This window comes from Canis aureus, chromosome 1 (assembly GCF_053574225.1).
Source record: "Canis aureus isolate CA01 chromosome 1, VMU_Caureus_v.1.0, whole genome shotgun sequence".
Lineage (NCBI taxonomy): Eukaryota > Metazoa > Chordata > Mammalia > Carnivora > Canidae > Canis > Canis aureus.
The window spans coordinates 104045907-104067035 of record NC_135611.1 but is presented as its reverse complement, the minus strand read 5'-3'; the positions used below and the strand labels follow the sequence as shown (position 1 = coordinate 104067035).

Genomic DNA, 21129 nt, shown 5'->3' with positions numbered 1-21129 from the left:
CTCTTGGGTTTCCGGTACTCGGTCCAGTTGGATGTCGGGGCTCCCCGTGGCTCCCCCAGCACCGCGGCAGTACCCCCATGCTCTGCCCGCGGCCCCCAGCCCCCGCTCCGACCCTCGGCGGGCGGCCTGCCCCTTTAAGAGTGGCCCCGCTGACATCACGGCGGTGGGGGGTGGCTGGCCCGGCTCCCGGCTCCGCGGCGGCTGCAGGACCCGGCTCCGCTCTGCGCCCGCCTGCTGCTCCGGGGACCCCGGCCCGGGACGCCCCCTCCCGCCTCCTCCAGCCGCCCAGACCCCAGGCTCCGCCCCAGGCCTGCCCAGAGCCCCAGTCCGCATCAGGGGAGCCCCAGGATTGCCCCTGCTCTCTCTCCTTCACAGGGTCTCTTTCTCTCTCGTCTGTCTCTTTCCCTGGCTCAAGGTCTCTGGGTCTCAGCATCTCTCAGCCCGGGGCCTCTGAGCGTCTCCCTGTCTCTCTCTGTCTGTCTCTCGGATCTGTCCACTTCCAGAGCCCCAGAAGCTCTGAGCCCGAGGGCAGCGGGGGTCTTAGACTTGATCTCTGCCTCTCCTCTCTCTGTCTCTCTTAGGCCAGCTCTGTGGGTCCCCCAGTCTCCAGACCTGCGAGTCTCAGAATTTCTCAGCCTCGAGGTCTCGGTGGGACTTGAGCTCCTCCGCTCGGGCTCCCGGCCTCTCGGTGTGCCCCTGCCCCTCTCGGGCTCTCTGCCTCTGTTTCTATTCTCCTTCCCTCCCTGCCTCCCCCATTCTCAAGGCCCGTCTCCCTCCCTCCCTGCAGCCTCCCCCTCCCCTCCCGCCCCTCCCCTCCTCCGCAGTAGCCAATGAGCGGCCGCCGGTCCCAGCTCCCGGCGCCGTCCGCCGAGTGAGGCCGCGGGCGCGGGGGGTGGGGGGTGGGAGGCCGGGAGGGGGCCGGGACGCCGGGCTCCGGGGCGGGGGCGGGGGGCGCGGGCACCGGCGACCCCGGTGGCGGCGGTGGCGGCCGGGGGAAGCCGCGGAGCCGGTCATGCGGCTGCGGGGCCCGCGGCCCGGAGCGTGCGCCCAGCCCTGAGCGAGGTGAGCGAGAGGGGAGGGTCTTGGAAGGAGTGGGGGCTCCCCCGGAGGTGGCGGGGAGCCGGGGGTGGGGGCTAAGAGGAGCCCGAGTGGCCCCGGAATGTGGGATTCTGGCGGTCAGGACGCCTGAGTTCGGGAGGCAATGGAGGGGTGGGGGGCATTGGGCCTAGGGAATCCAGGAGCACCGGGTCTTAGGGTCCTGGAGTGGGGCAACTCTACTCTGAATGTCCGAGTCTTAGGGACCGTGGGCTCTGAGGAGGGTGCAGGCCAGGTCCTTGGGGGAGGCGATCCCGGATGAAGCGGGGAAGGCCCAGGCCCGGGGAGGGCAGGATGTGTCTGAGAAGGGGTCCCCAGAAATGAGGAATACGTTCCCCAGGAGATCGGAGGGAGACGGAGTTTGGACTTGGGGCTTGGCGAATGGGACCCCCGGGATCCGAATGCCTGAATCCGGCAGAGGCTGCGATATATAAAGAGGGAGAAGAAGGTGGCTCCAGGCCTGGGGGAGGGTCCCAAAGGAGGAAGGGCTGGAGGAGAAAGAGGAGATCCGGGCGGGCCATTTGGAGTGGGGCGGAATCGGAGCCAAGAAACGGGGTGGGGGTGGGGGGCAAAAGGGGCGGGGGGGTTGGTCTTCAAAGGGCAAGTGAGAAGGGTGTCCATGGACAAGGTCCCAGCTGGGAGTCCAAGGAGCCATGGTGGGGCGGTGGGGGGAGCTGAGGTCAGCTACCTGGGACTCAGGCAGTCAGGGTGACTGGGGTTTTGATGCTTGTTTCCGAGCTGAGCGGGCTGGAAAAGGAGCCGGCAGCTGGCGGTCAAGCCCTGGAGCCTTGGGACGGGGGATGGGAGGAAAAGCTGGTCAGAGCTCTGCCAGACTCGGATTCCTGACTCCTCCAGGAGGCTGGGGGTGGGGCCTGGCGGGATGGGGGCTCTGGACGCTGAGGTGTGTGTGCGTGTGCATCTGGGGTCTGGGATGATGAAAGTTGTCTGACTCCAAGATCCTGGCCTGGGGTAGTTTTAAAGGCTCCAAGAATTCTGATTAGAGAAAGGCGAGTCTCAAGTCCTGGCTGCATTGTTGGGCAATGTTTAGGGTCTTAACCTTTATGGTGAAAAAAGATGATGGGATTGCTGGTATTCCGGGATGTAGAGAGGTCTTTGGCTGAGATAGGATGGGGGATCCCAAGTTGAGTCCCCCAAATCATGGGATTTTGTGGTTTATGGAAAAGTTATGGGGTTGGGGAGCAAGGGTGGTAGATAAGACATTAGTAGCTCCCTAGTTTGAATCTCTAGATCCCTGCTTGGAATTTGGAAGGCCAGAGCTATGAACTGGGGATCTCTTGTTTTGAGGGCTCAGGGTTAGAGAGGTCAGAGTTCCAGGCTAGGTGTTAAAGACGGTCTGTAATTGGAAGTCCTAGCATGGAAATTGGAGTCCAGAATCTCTGGTAGGGAATTTAGGGATATTGTGATGGCACATAAAAGAGATGGAAATCCTGGACTTCCCGATTTGGGATTTTAAGGTTCAGAGCACTGATCCCTAGTTTCAAGGATGGTCTCGAGTACTCTGGTTAGGGTGCTGGGTTGGAGGGGAAGGGGGTCCCAGATCTTGGTTTTGACATTCTGGAGTCTCTCGCAAAATATAGGCTCTAGGTCTCGGGGTCCCAGGGTTCTGGGATCCAGTAGTCTGAGATGGAGTTCCAACATCCCAGGGTCTTGGGCCTGCCTGGATCTCAGATGGTGGGGGGATTAGAATTCTGGAATCTTAGAGCTGAGTCGTGGGCCATGATCTCAGATTGGAGTACCAAATCAAGGTCAAGTCACAGGATCTAAGTTAGAAGGTCATGGGTCATGGTCCTGGTATTAGAATTGGGTGTTAAAGGTCAAGATAAGAGTCCAAGGGTTTAAACTTAGATGGGGACCTCTACTCAGGTCTTGGTTAGTGGGTCCTTGGTTAGTAGGACCCTTAGGGTTCTGGTTAGTGACCCACTTGGGAGATTTCTGGTAATTATTTAGCAAAGTCCAAAAGAAAGGGGTCAGGGTGCCAGAAGACAGGATTGGGGGGATAGCCTGGTTCTAGTGTTGAAATGCCTGATCTGTGTAATAGTTTCTGAGCTTAGGCTCAAGGTTAAGGATTCTGGTGAGGGCTGGTCCAGGGTGAAGGTCTCGTCTCTGGTCAGGGCATAATGGGAGGGTTGGAGGGCCTGGTTCTGACTTTGAGAATATGGAAGTTGAGTTTCTAGGCAGTCAGGATATTTGGGACGTAGGTCCAGACACATGGTTGGAACTAAGGTTTCATCTCTAGCTCTGGGCTGTAGGTGTTAGTTGGAAATCTTATCCTGGGGTCAGGGATCTAGTGTGGAATCTGTCATCAGGACCCAGAGCAGAACACAAGTGTCAGGCTTGGGAAGACCAGTCCTGGGGCTGGAGGTCAACTGTTGATGTCACCTGTCCAAATCCAGAAATGGGGTCATGGGCTAGGGCACAAATGTCAGTTGAGAAGTTTCAGTTTGAGAAATGGTGTCTCTGGCTTGGATTCAGTGTCCCTGGTGGCTGCATGGGGTTGGGGGGGACTCTCGTTAGTCCTATCATGGCTCTCCAAGGCAGGGGCTTCCTGTGTCTCAGGCCCCGCAGGGCGCCCCCCGCCGCTGAGAATGAGTCACTGCAGCAGCCGCGCCCTGACCCTGCTAAGCAGCGTGTTTGGTGCGTGTGGCCTGCTGCTCGTGGGCATCGCAGTCAGCACTGATTACTGGCTGTACATGGAGGAGGGAACGGTGTTGCCACAGAACCAGACCACGGAGGTCAAGATGGCACTGCACGCTGGCCTCTGGCGAGTCTGCTTCTTCGCAGGTACAGACCCCACCTGTCCTCCATTCAACTGTCCCTGCTTTGCCCGGGACCCAAGAGTCCTTATCCATAGTCCCAACTCTTGGGTTCCAGAAACCCAGAAACTGATCCTGTTTCTCTCCTGGAGACGCAAATTTCTACCTGGAGACCTGATTCCTAGCCCTTTATTTCCAGATCCAAAAGTCGCGATGCTCACACGATCCCCAAATTCCTAATCCCTTGCGAGTCCCCATCTAGAAGCAATAGTCTAGCATCAGAGCTTGTCCCCTGCACAGTTCTGGTGTTGAATGGGCAGGATAAAAAATTCATGCCCCCCAGTGACCGCGGAGACCCTTCTAGGAATCCCCCCCTCCCCATCCTCTTTAGGGATTCAGGAGTCCTAGCCCATTGCCCCTCCTCATGGGGACCCGGGTTCCAGCCGCGTCCTCCAACCACGGGTCTTCAGGGGAGCTCGAGAAGGGAGCTCCCAGACCTCCTGTGCAGCCCCTTCTGTGACCCCCTGTATAGACGGGAACCCCTGGATGAAGCCTCATGTACCCATCCCGAGGTCTCCCTACTGTACCACCTGCCCCTCACTGCCTCTCCAGAGCTCAGGAACCTCTCATGCAGCTTTGCCTTCTTGCCTTACCCCCAGGCCGGGAGAAGGGTCGCTGTGTGGCCTCGGAATATTTCCTTGAACCAGAGATCAACTTGGTGACGGAAAACACGGAGAATATTCTGAGTGAGGGGGAGCTGGGGGCCTAGACAAAAGGGGGCAGGAACTAGGGGCGAGTCCTGGGTCGAAGGGCAGCCCCAGAAAGGGAGGGGGGTGGGAGGGAAGAGGTGGAGGCCAGAAGGAAGGCGGAGGTGGGGTAAAGAGGACGAGCCAGGTTGATGAAGCGGGCGGGCGGGGCAATGAATGGGTGGAGCCCACAGGAATGGGGCGGGGTCAAACCAAAAGGATGTGGCCTGGGTGAAGGGGTGGGGTCAGCAATGGAAGTATCAGAAAGGGGAGGAGCTGCATAAAGGGACGAGTCCAGGGGAATCGGGAGGTGTCATCTTCCCCAGGGTCCCCCCTCACCCCTTGTTTCACCCTTTACCCCTCCCTCAGAGACGGTGCGCACGGCCACTCCGTTCCCCATGGTCAGTCTCTTCCTAGTGTTCACCGCCTTCGTCATCAGTAACATCGGCCACATCCGCCCTCAGAGGACCATTCTGGCCTTCGTTTCTGGCATCTTCTTCATCCTATCTGGTGAGCCCGAGGAAAGGACTTAAAGCCCCCTTTTTTTTTTTTTTTTTTGGTTTTTGGTTTTTGGTTCCAGGAACCTGTGGTTCCCTCCTCCATTAAGAAAGTTACTTCCTTGCTGTGTGATCCTAGCAGGGTTGCAGAGCCTCTCTGAGCCCCACTTTCCTTCTCTGTGAAATGGAGATAGCAGCACCCATTTCACAGCTTGTTGGGAAGACCCAGTCGTGGGTGCTGATTAGGTACCAGGCTCTGTCCTAATACTCAGGACAACCCCGTGAGGGAAATGCTATTAATAGCCTCATTGTACAAATAGAGAAACACTCTCAGAGACCTGAAGTCATTAGCTCAGGTTGGTGCAACGAGGGAGAGTTGGGACTCACGCTCGCCGTTCACCCCAGAGGCTGTTTTTTAACTGCTCCTGATATTTTAGCAGTTAACATATTCCAAGGCTCTTTCTTTTCTTTTTATGATTTTATTGATTTATTTGAGAGAGAGAGGGAGAGGGAGCAGGAGCAGGAAGAGGGGCAGAGGGAGAAGCAGACTCCCCACTGAGCCGGGAGCCAGAAGCCAGGCTCCATCCCAGGACTCTGGGATCATGACCTGAGCCGAAGGCAGAGGCTTAATTGACTGAGCCACCCAGGCACCCTCTTTATTTTCTGTGCAACATTTTATTTGAAAATTTTCAAACAGAAAAGTGGAAAGAATTTTGGAGTGAGCACCCAGGTACTCACCACTTAGTGTCAACCATTACCTTATGACTAGACTATCTGTCAATCTGTCTATATTTCTGCGTAGCCATCAATCCGCCTTATCATTATTTCTTTATGCAGTTCAATGTGAGTTGCAGGTGTATACTTCGCCCTCAATACATCACCATGCCTGTCATTAGCTACTTCTCAGTATTTGTTTTTGTTTCTTATTTTTTTCTTTTGAGATACGAGGCTCTTTTGTATGTGTGATCTCACACCTTTCCCTTAACATCTCTGTCACGGAGTTATTATTAGCACTCGATAAAATGGGGGCACCCAGGCCCATAGTGGTGCAGGGAGTTGCCCAAGACAGCAGCATGAACCGGTGCTGTGGGACCGAGTGTCATGAGCTCCAGAGCAGAGTTCTTTCTCAGATGTTACCCACCTCCAATGTCAGCACTGTCTGGTCCAGTTCATTCCCTCTCCAGTCAGGTCAGGCCAGGTCAACCCAGCCCTGACACATTTCACTCAGCAATCCAGTCCGACTAACACTGGTCCCTTCTGACTCCATTCTGCAACCCAGTTCAAATTAATTCAACATCATTTCGTTAAACTCTATTCTAATTCTTATCATTCAGTGGATAATTTTATGAACAAACCCCGCTGATGTCTCATTTCCATTCTGTCCCCTGGGGCCTGCACTCGGATTCGTCTTCAGAGTTGGCTACGCAAAGAGTTGAAGATGGATCTTTGACAATCTCCAGTCTCATCCCTGTTCCTCACTCAGCTAAACCTCCCCCATGCCTCCAACCTAACCTGATGAGACCTTTTCCAGAGAAACCAGGGTGCAACCTCCCTGTAAACTTGAATCACGGCATGCAGAGCCAGACACTGAGCTAAAATAAGACGTGTAGAATATCACCATCCCGGAGCGTCAGAGCAGAAAGGTCTCATCATTTTTCATACAGAAAAATAGTGGCCTAGAGAGAGAGAAAGTGGGACAAGGGTAGGAAGCATGGAGATCTTATTCAATCCACTCAGACCACTAGAAAGAAAATCCCATTGTTTGCTGCTTACACAAGGAGCTGCACAGCTGAGTGGTAGAGGGGTGGTGCACACAGACGGTGTTCTCCTCACAACACCCGCACTCATGCTCCTGCAGTGCCCCAGAACCTGACTTCCCAAGGTCAGGCTGAGGATCAATGGTGCTGTCAGGGCTGGAGGTCAGGCTTGTGATGTAACAATACAGTAATTTGTGGGGGATTGAACTCCACTTCCCTTTGTCGAGTTCACGTTACAGACATGGCAGACATGGCCTGTGTGCCCCACCTCAAGGAGTCCAATCGTGTGCTTTCAAGGTTGTGGGGTGTGGTGGCTGACAATTCATGTTGCTGTGAACCTAGGAAGACCTGGGTTCAAGTTCTTCCCCTTCACTGCATGGGCTACAGCCTTTGTGAAGTTGTCAAGAGGACAAATCTTGGTCAAAGAGTGGCAAACCTGTCTAGGGCCAACTAGTACATATTTCAGGTTTTGTGAGCCATAGGGTTGTAGTGCCAAAGCAACCAGAGGTGAAGCAGTGAGTGTGGCTGTGTCCCAGTGATACTCTATGGACCCTGAAATTTGAATTGTATGTAATTTTTGTGAGCAATGAAATACTCTTCTTTTGTGCCTTCCTCCCCCTCTCCCACTCCTCGCACCATTTAAAAATGTAAAAACCATGCTTTGTTGGAAAACCAGATAGAAACAGGTGCTGGGGCAAATGGTAGTTTGCTGACCCCTGATCTCCATCATAGATGTGGAGGGCTGACCCAGTGCCTGCTAAATACAAATATATGTACATACATAGTAGTAGGGACAGCAACAGCCAGAATAATAAGCACTTGATGGAGTGCCACAGTTTGGGGACGTTCTAAGTGCTTTATGCAAATTAAGTTATTTTTTTTTTCTTTACCTCATAAGTTAGATGTCATTGTTACTGTCATTCCCCAGCTGAGGAAACAGAAGGACCCAGGGGTGAAGTTTTTCCAAAGGGGAAGCAGAATTCCCACTGAGGCTTTCACCGTGGCACTATACTGCCCCACCACAATTGAAAATCACACAAAAATGGGATGCCTGGTTGGCTCAGGTGGTAGAGCATGTGACTCTTGATCTCAGAGTTGTGAGTTTGAGCCCCACATTAGGCATAGAGATTACTTTAAAAAATAGGACTATAAGTAAAAAATGAAAAACTTTTAAAAATCATAAAAATGGTGGTGCCTGGGTAGCTTAGTAGGTTGAGCATCCAACTGTTGATCTCAGCTCAGGTCTTTTTTTTTTTTTAAGATTTTATTTACTTACTTGAGAGAGAGAATGAGTGAGTGAGTGAGTGAGTGAGAGAGCATGAGCAGGAAGAGAGGAAGAGGGAGAAGCAGACACCTCCCGCCCCCCACTTAGCCTGGAGCTCGATGTGGGGCTGGATCCCAGGAGCCTGGGATCATGACCTGAGCCCAAGGCAGACATTCAACTGACTGAACCACCCAGGTGCCCTCAGATCAGGTCTTGATCTCAGGGTTGTGAGTTCAAGTCTTGAGCTGGGCTCCATGCTGGGTGGGGCCTACTTAAAAAAAAATCATAGGGCAGCCCTGGTGGCCCAGCGGTTTAGTGCCACTTTCAGCCTGGGATCGAGTCCCATGTCAGGCCCCCTGCATGGAGCCTGCTTCTCCCTCTGCCTGTGTCTCTGCCTCTCTCTCTCTCTCTCTCTCTCTGTCATGAATAAATAAATAAAATCTTAAAAAAAATCATAAACATGAGGAGATTTAAAAGGAGAGGGAAGGGTGATAGTACCAGCATCTTAGATCTGGGAACAGAATAATCTGGTCCAATTGCTTCATGTCCCAAGACTTGGAGAGAGAGACAGGAGTTGCCTAAGGGCTGGTGAATAGTGACATTGGCATTCAATTCTGGAGAAAGCAGGGGGAGGGTTGGGGCAGAGGAGGGAAAGGGTCATAAGCATCCTTCACAGATGGACTAGCAGGAAACATGGGAAATGGGCAAACCAAGGCAGAAGCTTATGCAGTGGTCTGTCTGGGCAAGAGCAGCTGGTGCTTGAGCTGGGGCTGGTGATGGAAAGATAAAGTCAAGTGGATGGCTTTGACAGAGAAGGATATCGACAGAACAATCAATGGAACCAGATGACTGACTGGATATGGTTGGTGAGAGAAGCAGGGAGGAGGCTGGAATGATAATTGATTTTCATTCCTGGAAGAATCCAGGCCATAAGAAGCATGCTTCCCATACAAAGCCCATGCTAACCCTTGACCCTCAACATGTTCTATACATATGCTCATCCATTTGTTCATCAAGCATTTACACAGACATCCTACATGCCAGGCCCTGCACTGAGCACTAAAGATGTAGCTGAATCCTAAGTGGGAGCTCACATCCAGTCAATTACAAAACAGCCTCAATTTCCTGTCAATCAAAAATACACACCTGCTTCATTCCCTTCCATGCTCAGTGGATTCCCATTTGCACATAGAGTACATCCAAAGTCTCCATGCTAGTCTACAAGGTTTTCTGTGATTTGGCTACTGCTCAGATCTCTGACCTCATTTCCTAACCCACTAACACTGTCTCCATGGCTTACAACCTCAGCCACAGTGGCCTCCTGCTATTCCTTGAAAATGCTCATCTCAGCCCCACATGAGGACATTATACTCAATAGCCTTCCCTGCTTGAAGTCTCTTCCTCCTGATACTCAAAGGGCTTCAACTTTCTCTCTTCAGAGTTTCCTTCTCTGACAACAGTATGTAATGTTGCCTTGTCCCCACTATACTATTACATTGCACACTTTATATTTGTTTCATAGCTATCGTCATCTTATGCGTTTTCTGTCTCTTACTAGAATGTAAACTACAAAATACATGGGCCTTTACAAGCATGCTCTCATTTGTTTCTGCAGAGCCTAGATGAGTTGCTGGTACAAAGTACACATTGAAATATTTGTATAAGAGAGGAATAATAAAGACAACTTAGGGCATTTTGGGAAAGGGAAGATGCATTAGCTTGGCACAGTAGGGTGGTGGCAAGGGGGGGAATGACCCGGGAGGGCTTCCAAGAGGAGGTGACATCTGAGTAGATGAAGTTGAAAGGGTGAGCGAGGGAGGCTTTTTAGAGTGAAGAAAGAATAGTGCCTTCTATGGAGGTGGAATTCACAGCATGTGTTAATGCCCTAGAAAGCTGCTGAGACAGGTAGAGGCACGTGCAGCTCTCCATGGTCCTGAAACCCTATTGTTCTAAGGCCCAGTTCTTTCTTTCTTTTTTTTTTTTTTTAAGATTTTATTTATTTATTCATAGACACACACACACACAGAGGCAGAGACACAGGCAGAGGGAGAAGCAGGCTCCATGCAGGGAGCCCGATGTGGGACTCGATCCCCCGTCTCCAGGATCACACCCCAGGCTGCAGGCGGGGCCAAACCGCTGCGCCACCGGGCTGCCCGGCCCAGTTATTTCTATCCAGCTTGGAATGTAGGTGATTCTTGCCTACTGAGCAATCTTGAAACAGATGTGGGGTGAGGAGGGAGAGGGAGTGGGAGTTGGACTACAGAGAAAGGAAAGGGGAAAGGAAGGAGAGAAAGAGGAAGGGAGATAAAGGGGAAAAGACTATTGTTTTTGGATAACCAGAGTGCCATTATTAAATGTCTAGGAAGTAGACAGATGACAAGAATAACTTACCTTTTGCTACTTTTTAAAGATTTTGTTTATTTATTTATGAGAGACACACACACAGAGGCAGAAACACAGGCAGAGGGAGAAGCAGGCTTCCTACAAGGAGCCCGATATGAGACTTGATCTTGGATCCCGGGATCACACCCTGAGCAGAAGACAACCTTTTGCTATCTTTAAAATTTTTATTTATTTATTTATTTATTTATTTATTTATTTATTTATTTATTTATTCTTTAACTATTTATTTATTTATTCATGAGAGACACAGACTCAGAGAGAGAGGCAGAGACATAGGCAGAGGCAGAAGCAGGCTCCTTATAGGAAGCCTGATGTGGGACTCAATCCCAGGACCCCAGAATCATGCCCTGGGCCGAAGGCAAGTGTCCAACCTCTGAGTCACCCAGGCGTCCCTCATTTATTTATTTGAGAGAGAGAGAGAGCACAAGCAGAGGGAAGGGTAGAGGGAGAGGGAGAAGCCAGCTGCCTGCTGAGCAGGGAGCCTGACTCAGGGCTTGGATCTAGGACCCCAGGATCATGACCTGATCTGAAGGCAGATGCTTAACCAACTGAGCCACCCAGGTGCCCCTTGCTATCATTTTTACATGATTTCCAATTACTGAAAACAAAAACAAAAGCAAAAAGGAACAGCAAAAGATTCTTTGTCTTTGGAAATATTTGTTTCCTTATCCATCCTTGCTCCTGACTTGCCTTAGCACTGTAATGTGAAACATGGAACCTAAAGGTGAGGTTGGGTGGTTAGCAGGAATCAGATCACAGTCTGGAATGTCAGGCTGAAGAACGGAAAACCTCGTCTGGACAGTAGGGAACTAAGGGAGAGTTTTGACAACAGAAGGATGAAGTTTGTGTGGGTTTTAGAAAGAACCAGGATCTAAAGCAGGGAGATGAGGATTTAAGAGCAATGGTACAAACATAGACAATAAGCCTTAACAGGGTCAGAGGACTTTGATTGCAAGAAGGGGATTTGATTTATGAGAGATACAAGAAGTAAAATAGACATGACTTGATGATTGAGCATCTTTGCTGGATGAGAGAGAATAAAATCAGGATGACTCCCCTGCATTTGACTAGGGTACCTGAGTGAGTGTGGATTTTGAGATTCCTTTGCCCTTTGCTATCTCTTTTCTTTAAGCCTATTCATCTTTCTACACCTATCTCAGATGATTTCAACTGTGTAACACTTTGTGGGCCCTCTTTTGAATATCCAAATTATGGAATACTAGAAATTCAAAGTGCCACAGAAGTTCAGAGCAATGAAAGGTTGATTCTTTGAGGAAATGGAGGAATGGTGGGATTTAGAAGGGGGTTCAAGGGCAGCCTGGGTGGCTCAGAGGTTTAGCACCACCTTTGGCCCAGGGTGTGATCCTGGAGACCCGGGATCTAGTCCCACGTTGGGTTCCCAGCGTGGAGCCTGCTTCTCCCTCTGCCTGTGTCTCTGCCTCTCTCTCTCTCTCTCTCTCTGTGCCTCTCATGAATAAATAAAATAAAATATTTTTTTTAAAAAAAGAGGGGTGTTCGAAAAGGAGAAGCAACTAATGAGCTTTTCAAGAAGCTCCAGTTGCTTGGTGAGTATACTTATCTATTCAACTGGTGTTTATTATGTGCTGGATCTTGTGCTAGATGGTAGGGGTTCAAGAGGGAACAAGGTAGGCTAGTTCTTTTATCCTGGTGGGGGAAATGTATGATGGGAAGAGTCACAGATACAGATTACATGTTAAGGAATGATAAGAGTTACAGAAAAAAGTAAAGCAGGTTGAGGGGAAGGAGAGTGATGGGGGGCCACTATTTTATCTCAATCACTCCAGTTTCTAATGAAAATCTTGAAACTGATAGCAGAGTGCAATGAGCACTGGTATACATTCCTCCACCTAAATCCTGCATTTTGGTGATTTTTTTTTTTTTTTTGCCATAGTCTCCCCGCAACCTCCCCCCCAACTTTTTTGGGATTTTATGATTTCACAGTACATCACAGGCATCATGATAGATTGTCTGTAAACACTGTAGTATGCATCTCTTAAGAGGAAGGATGTTCCTCTACCACAACACCATTACCACACCAAGAAATTTTACAGGAATTCCATAGTATAACCTATTCCATTTGCCAACTGTCCCATTGTTTCAAGAATGCCTTTTATAGCTCCCCCCCCAAAAAAATTGGGATTCATTCTTGTTTCACACACAGCATTTAGTTCATGTTTCTTTTACTCTAGTTCCCCACTATTTTTTTTTACAACACTGACTTCTAAAATGTATTTCATTATAAAAATATAGAAAGAATAGTATAAATAAATGAAATCCCATGTATCCTTCCCTCAGTTTCAGTAGTTATCAACATATGGCGAATCTTTTTTTAGTTGTGCTGCCGTATCTCCCTTCTGCACTTCAGTACATTATTTTAAGACAGACTCAGCCATTAAATCATTTTATGCACAAATATTTCAGTATATCTCTGAGAAATAAGTTCTTTGTTATTTAACATTCATCATCATGCCCACACAATTAAGAATGGCTACTTAATATCATTTAATATCTAGTCAGTGTTCAATTTCCCCCTTTGTGTCATAAATAAATGCTTTTTTATAGTTAGTTTATTGCAAATCAGGATTCAGATTCCACTTGTGCACTTAGCTGATAGATCTCTGAAGCCTCTTTTAATCTCTCATAGTGTCTTTCTTATTTTTTCCTTGGCATTTATTTGTTGAAGAAACCTGGTCATTTGTCTTATAGAATTCCCACACTACTGACTTTTCCCACCATGCTCTCGTGTTGTGGTTTCATTCATTCATTCCTGTGTTTTCCTGTAAAACTGTCATTAATCCCATCCAGGTGTGTGGGATTTTGTTTCTGGTTTCTGCTTTTTTGGCAAAAAATACTTCATAGATAGGGGGTGCTGTTGACATCCTACCACATTGCATCCAGAGACATAAGAACGCCTGGTTGTCTCTCTTCTTGAGATGTTAAGGATGACCACTGGTTCAGGTGTTACCAGCTTGACCCACATCACTGTCCTTTTGAAGACTGGAGGCCAGGGTATCATGTGGAATGCCTACATCCTAGATTTGTTCCTCCTTCCTTGAATTCTCTATAACCCAGAAGTTGTCTAGACTAGAGGCTTTATTAAATTCAGGTCAAATGGGTTTGGTAAGCAGATGCAGAGGGCAGTGTTGGTACCATAGCAAATACTGTCAGGTTGTTCTCCGGGAGGGGGACAAAGTTTGAACCCTTGATAAAAGTGGTGGGCTTCAGGGCTGTTCATTGAAAAGGTACATTTTCTTCTTTCCAATTAATAAGTAATTTTCAGGGTAATACTTAGGTACCTTAGGGAGGTAAAATCCTGTTTTGGGGATACCTATTTTATTGACATTTTTTATTTTGGAAAAAAATGTAAACTTGCAGAAAATTTGCAAAAATAGCACAGTGAACTCTCACGTGTGCTTCATCTGGACCAAATTTTCATATTTTGCCACATTTGCTTTCTTTCTCTCTATATGTATCTCTTTATTGTATCTGAGATATTTATAAACATAAATACATGAACTACTTGAACATCAGTTGCAAACACCTCACCCTGCTTCAGCAAGTGTCTCCTAAAAACAAGTGCATTCCCTTTTCTAACCACAGTACAATAATCAAATTCAGGACGTTTGACATTGATACAATATTACAGCTAAAGCACAGTCCACACTCAGATTTCACCAATTGTCCCAATACTGTCTTTTATAGTCATCTTTCCCCCCATTCAGTGTCCAATCTAGGATCATGCTTTGTATGTCCTTGTCCTGTCTCTTTCATTGCCTTTTATCTTTTATGTAGTTCTTGTGCCTTTTTAAAAAAGAAATACCTTTCATGTTGACTTTTTTTGAAGAGTGCAGCCAGTCATCTAGTAAAATGCCCACAGTTACCTTAGGAGTAGATTCAGGTTACACATTTTCAGCAGGAACCCTGCATAAATGGAGTAGTGGCATGCTTGCATGAGGAGGTAATGGTGTCAATCCGCACTGCTATTGGTGATGTTAGTTCTGAGCACTTGCTTGAGATAGTATGTTAGGTTCCTTTACAAAAAAGGAAGCTTTTTAAAAAAATCTCTTTGTAATTAATAAATATTCCAGGAGGAGTTTCTATCGTGCAGTGATTTAGCAGCCACTGATGGTACTGACCGGTATCCTAATACTACTCCTAGTGTTCCAAAATGGGGTTTTCTAAATCTGCTGTTCTATCTACATGTATACCACCAAAAAGAAGAATTTTCTCTTTTCTTTGATTATTTGTTTATTTATTAAAGAATATGTATGTCAGTATGGATTTGTGTTTTTAAAAATTCAGCGTATTATATGCCATTTCTCTTTTTTAAAAAAGATTTATTTATTTATTTATTTTAGAGACAGTGCAGCGTGCAGATGGGCATCTGCGCTGGCCGGGGGACGGGCAGAGGGAGAGGGAGAAAAGCAGACTTTCTGCTAAGCATGGAGCCTACCCTGGGGCTCGACCCCATGACCCTGAGAGCATGACCGGAGCCAGAATCAAGAATCAGCCACCCACCTGAGCCACCCAGGCATCCCAATACATGCTATTACTTATATTATTCATTTCAATGTTCAAATTGTCCTTAGCTGGACTATCAGGAACCCCCTTCAAACTAGTCCCTGTATCCTTTTTTGATGTGTCTCCATCATTTTTTTGAGTTTTTCCTCCCTTTGTGGCACAGGTACACTTTTACTGCCTCTCCCCCAGGCTTCAAATTATCTACTTCTTTTGGAAGCCCTAGCTTCTAATTTAGTGGGAGATAGTATCAGAGACCAAAAGCTGGTTGCTAGGTTGGCTCATTGCTGCTGGGGTGTCATACATACTGTCTCTGGGATGTTTCAAGACACAAACTGGGGAATTATGTGCTTGTAAAACAGGAGTTTTTGCTGATGTCCTGTGTCTTCTTCATCTTACCCAATTCTGATCCATTTCTTGCTCTTTTCAGAACCAGAATCCAGCTCCCTAAATATCAGTATATTTGCAAATTTGCTCAACCCCACACTGAGTAAGAACTACCTCCAAACACTCCCCCCCCCCAAAAAAAAATTTACTAAGTAAAGTTCAAGATTTCTTTGCAGATCTTTTGTCTTTAGGGTGAAATATATAATCAAAATACTGTATTTGTAAGTTACTTGGAATTCTACTTTTACCCCCTCCTGTGGTTGTATTATTCATCTGATATAAAGTTACTTCATTAATTTTTGTTGGTATTCAATTTTAGTTTTTCCCCCATCCTTGTTGATTTTAGCTTTTGAATATATAAAATATTGTCTAAATCATGCAAAAGTATATGTATTCAGAGGAGTGCCGGTTCCTTCCTGTCCTCACTTACCTCCTGTAGGTGATCAGCCTCATTTGTGGTTTTCCTTACTATGTCTCTTTTTGCAAAAATAAGCAGATGCACATATGTATTTTATTTATTTATTTATTTTTGGTTAAAAGCTAACATCCTGCATACTCTTCTATGCATTTTTTTTTTTAAGATTTTATTTATTTATTCATGAGAGACACACAGAGAGAGGCAGAGACACAGGCAGAGGGAGAAGCAGGCTCCATGCAGGGAGCCCGATGCGGGATTCGATCCTCGGTCTCCAGGATCACGCCCTGGGCTGAAGGCAGGCGCCAAACCGCTGAGCCACCCGGGATCCCCTATGCATTTTTTTTTTTTTTTTAAAACTTAGTGATATAGTCTGGAACTATCATTGAACTCCACACCAGTTCACAGAGAACATCCTCATTCTTATTTCACAGTGGCACAGGACTCTGTTCCGTGATGTTTTACAGTTTATCCCACTAATCCTCTATGTAAGTTCATGTAGGTCATTTCCAATATTTTGCAGTTACCGGTAATGCGGTGAATTAACACGCGCCTGTGTCTTTTGTGTGGTTGGACAGACAGCTTCAGGGTTTTAAATTCTAATGAATGAGATTGTGTAGCTAAAGGACAGATACATGTGTGGTTTTGTTAGATTCAGCCAGATTCCCCTCCACAGGGGCTGGGCCATTTTTATCCTCATCAGCAACGCATAGGAGCTGCAGTTTCCCCAGCCTCACCAAAAGAATATGATGTGAAGCTTTTTAACTTGATGACCCGATCAATGAGAAATCATATCTCTTCACAATTTCCATCAGCAGTTTTCTTCTTCTTTTTTTAAGATTTATTTATTTAGGGCAGCCCCAGTGGCGCAGCGGTTTGGCGCCGCCTGCAGCCCAGGGCGCGATCCTGGAGACCCTGGATCGAGTCCCACGTCGGGCTCCCTGCATGGAGCCTGCTTCCCCCTCTGCCTGTGTCTCTGCCCCCCTCTCTCTCTAGGTCTATCACAAATAAATAAATAAATCTCTTTTTAAAAAAGATTTTATTTATTCATAGAGATGCAGAGAGAGAGAGAGAGAGAGAGAGAGAGAGAGGCAGAGACACAGGCAGAGGGGGAAGCAGGCTCCATGCAGGGAGCCCGACGTGGGACTCGATCCAGGGTCTCCAGGATCGCGCCCTGGGCTGCAGGCGGCGCCAAACCGCTGCGCCACCCAGGGATCCCCCAGTTTTCTTATTCTAAAGATTTATTTATTTGTTTAAGAGAGAGAGAGAGACTTGGGGGAGGGGAGCATGAAGAAAAAGGGGCAGAGGGAGAGGGAGAGAAAGAAAATCCTCAAGTAGACTTTCTGCTGAATGCGGAGACTGAGGCAAGGCTTGATCCCGGGACCCTGAGCCAAAATTAAGAGTTGACCCCTTCACTAACTGCGCCACCCAGACTCCCTCACATTTTTCTTTTTGAACAAGGAGCTCAGGGGCACCTGGGTGGCTCGGGTGGCTCAGTGGTTGAGTGTCTGCCTTAGGCTCAGGTCGTGACCCCAGGGTTCTGGGATCGAGTCCCACATCACGGTCCCCACAGGAAGCCTGCTTCTCTTTCTTCGTATGCCTCTGCCTCTCTCTCTTGTGTCTCTGATGAATAAATAAATAAATCTTTAAAAAAAATAATAAGATAAACAAGGAGTCCTTTCTAAAGGAGAGACAAAGGAGGAGAGATATAAATGAAGTTAGAGACATGGAGAAATCTGGAGGAAAAGCATTGTAGTTGGAGGGAACAGCAGGAGCAAAGGCCCTGGGGCAGAAATAAGCTTGAGGTGCTCAGGGAAGGTGAGGAAGGGTGATCTAAGTAGAGAGAGTAAGGAGAAACTGACCAGGGATGAGTCTGGTGGGGCTCAGACTGCATAGGCATTGCAGTCCAGAGGTAGGCAAAGTTTTTCTATAAAAGGCCAGATAAATAACATTTTCAGCTTTACCAGCTATACAGTTTCTGCCACAACTCTCGAACCTTGCTACTGCAGGTGTCGGCTACACAGTAGCAAAGGGGTGTGGCTAGATGCCCATAACATTTTATTTATAGACCCTGACATCAGGAATCCATGTGCTTTTTAAACTGAGATATTATAAATTACAAAACATAAAGTTCATATAATTCAGTGGTTTTAGTATATTTGCAAGGCTGTGCAGTCAACCCCATTACCTGATTCTGCAACATTTTCATCACCCCCGAAAGAAACCTCATACCCTTTAACGACAGCTAGTGGGAATCTCCCTTCCACCCCACTCCTTGGCAACCACTAATCTACTTTTCTCTCTCTATGGATTTGCCTATTTTCGACATGGCATATAAATGGAATCGTACAGTATGTATCTGCCTTCTTTCTGTTAGCTTATTTTCCAAGTTCATCCATGTGGCAGTATAAATCAGTATTTCATTCCTTTTTTTGGCTGAATAATATTCCTTTATACGGCTATACCACATTTTGTTTATCCATTTAGTTGATAGACACTTGGGTTGTTTCCACTTTTCGGCTATTATGAAAAATGCTGCTACAAACATTCATGCAAAGTTTTTGTGTGAACATATGTTTCCTATTCTCTTGGGTAGAGATACCTAGCAGTGGAATCGCTGGGTCATGTGGTAATTCTATCTTTAACACTTGGAGGAGCTGCCAAATGAAATTCATATACTTTTTACATGCCACAAAATATCATTCTTCTTTTAATTTTTTTCAACAATTTAATTGTGTAAACGCCTTTCTTAGCTAGTAGGCCATTACAAACACAGGAGGTGGGCTGGATGGAGCCCATGGGCCATAGTTTGCTGACCCCTGTGGTAGGCAGTGGAAGGAATTTAGATTTATTCTGGGTGTGATGGGCACACATATGTGTATTTCTAGGATTCTGGGGGAAGATGCTGATAAGGATGACTTAGATTGATGTAGGGTAGGGGACCTCATAACCTCCTTAAGCCACACTTGACATGGCTGCTGTTTAAAAGAAGTTCACCTTGAGGAAGTGATATTTGCCTCTTAAAGTTTCTCAAACCAGACGTCTCCTATCCCCCTTCTCCAATGGCTCTGCTCCCTCAACTGTCAGTTTATAAAAATGGTACCTATGTGGAAGGATCATTGGGGGGTTTGAATAAGTTGATGCATATACAACCCTGAGAACAGTGCCTGGCACAGGACTAGACCTGTATAAGCAGTTGCTATTATTATTTTTAATATTATTATTGATGTTGTTGCTGTTATTATTAGTCTCAACTCAGGCCTCATCCTTTTCCCCCTGGAGGATCACAACTAGTCTCTCACTCCAATCTCTTCCCAGAATCCACCATTCCCCAAGTGTTCTTCTAACACTCCTATCTGACCCTGTCCTTCCTCTGCTCCAGACCTTCAATGGCTCCTTAGTGCCCTTGGCATTTGAGGCCCATCATGGCTGTGTCTCTGCCCCTTTCTCTGGGCACCTGTTTTGTGGCTGTGGCCCATATTTTGGCTATATAGATGGATCAGTTCAGTGCTCCCTGTCCAACCCTTTGGCCATGCTGTTCTCTCTGCCTGTGGTGGTATAACTGTGTACTCTTCTCCTCAGGTCTCATCCTATAGGACCCGGGTGAAGGCCATTCTTCCAGGGAGCTTTCCTTGACTTCCCCTGCCCCTCCCACTGTCCCTGTCCCTGTCCCTGCCTCTCCCCTAGGTGGGTTGGTCCCTTTTCTGGAACTGAGCTACTACTTTCCTTACTGCACATATCACCATGTATGTGACTAATGACCAATGTCCATATTTGCCTTCCCCAATTACACTCTGAACTCCCCAACTGGAGATTAGGGAAGGGGGGCAAACAGGAAGTGGATTCATCTCTGGGGTCTCTACACCCAGCCAAGGCCCAGCATGCAAGGGGCTTCAAAAAATGGAATTTAGTTCAGGACCTAGCAGAGAGGAGAGGGCAGGGGATGGCTGTGAAATGGGGGAGACTGGGACTGGCAAGAGGGACCCAGTGCTAACGGATCAAGGGCACCCTCTGCTCTCCAGGCCTCTCCTTGGTGGTGGGCTTGGTTCTCTACATTTCCAGCATCAATGATGAGGTCATGAACAGGCCCAGCAGTTCTGAGCAGTATTTCCACTATCGCTACGGGTGGTCTTTTGCCTTCGCTGCTTCATCCTTCCTACTCAAAGAGGTGATGTCTGTGGGGCCCAGACATGAATGGGGAGGGGTCTCATTCCTGGATCCAGGAGTTAGAGGAAATTGGGGGGTGTATACTCTGGGTTTTAGAGATAGGTGGTAGTCGAGGGCCTCACCTCTGGGTCCTGGAGGAGCGGTCTGGGAGTTCCCAACTTCTGGGTCCTGGGTGTGGGGAGGAGCTGATAGCCTGGACTCCCGGGTCTGAGAGAGGAGGGGCTGGGGGTCTGGAGCCTTGGGCGTCCTTGGGAGCTCGAGCCAGCCTCTGGGACTCTGATCCTGCGTTGCCACAGGGGGCTGGCGTCATGTCGGTGTACTTGTTCACCAAGCGCTACGCAGAGGAGGAGATGTACCGCCCGCACCCGGCCTTCTACCGCCCGCGTCTCAGCGACTGCTCCGACTACTCGGGCCAGTTTCTGCAGCCCGAGGCGTGGCGCCGGGGCCGCAGCCCCTCCGACATCTCCAGCGACGTCTCCATCCAGATGACGCAGAACTACCCTCCCGCCATCAAGTACCCGGACCACCTGCACATCTCCACCTCGCCCTGCTGAGGCCAGCCCCTCCTCGGAGCGCCTCCACCTCCTCCTCCTCCTCCTCCTCTCCTCCTCCTCCTCCTCCTCCTCCTCAGGGGCATCCGGGCCCCCAGCCGGGCTCCCTCCCTCGGGGCTTCTCCATCCCGACTGGAGGATGCCTCGCAAGCTTTAGCCCCGCCCTGTGGCCCCGCCCCTCGCCCTGGCCCCTCCTACTTTCCAAGGGCTCCTCCCCCCTCCGGGCCTTTCGACCTCCGCGGTCCGGTCCCTCGCAGACAGCCCCTCCCCCTCCCCCCGGCTCCGCCCCTCCCCTGCGGATCCGGGGCGGCGGACCTCCCCACGGTGCGCACCCCGCGCCCGGGGGCCCCCACGCTGCGCCCCACGGCCTCCCCTCTCGCCGCCGGAGCTCCGGGCTGGAGAGTAGGTTCGGCAGCCGCCTGGAATGCCAACCGTTCTCTTCTCCCCTCGGCCCCGACTTCTCTCCTTCCCCGCCCAGTCTCCTCTCCGGAGCTTGGGGGCCCTCGGGTGCAGCGTCCGCAGCTGCAGAGTGGG

The 21129-nt window shown here is 48.7% G+C and overlaps 1 protein-coding gene across 1 annotated transcript; it reads left to right on the top strand.

Annotated features, from left to right (window-relative positions):
• Positions 1-930: 930 nt before the first annotated feature.
• Positions 931-20726, top strand: CACNG7 (calcium voltage-gated channel auxiliary subunit gamma 7). Its single transcript, XM_077915861.1, has 6 exons — positions 931-1062; positions 3673-3897; positions 4529-4615; positions 4985-5125; positions 19900-20045; positions 20341-20726. The coding sequence occupies exons 2-6, from the start codon at positions 3702-3704 to the stop codon at positions 20596-20598; spliced, it is 828 nt and encodes a 275-aa protein (XP_077771987.1). The 5' UTR covers positions 931-1062; positions 3673-3701; the 3' UTR covers positions 20599-20726.
• The last annotated feature ends 403 nt before the right edge of the window (positions 20727-21129 follow it).

Bases quoted from the DNA above. Each gene is read 5' to 3' on its own strand.
- CACNG7 (XM_077915861.1), top strand. From the start codon at position 3,702: ATGAGTCACTGCAGCAGCCGCGCCCTGACCCTGCTAAGCAGCGTGTTT. The intron at 5,126-19,899 runs GTGAGCCCGAGG...TCTGCTCTCCAG, and splicing joins CATCTTCTTCATCCTATCTG to GCCTCTCCTTGGTGGTGGGC. The intron at 20,046-20,340 runs GTGATGTCTGTG...GCGTTGCCACAG, and splicing joins CATCCTTCCTACTCAAAGAG to GGGGCTGGCGTCATGTCGGT.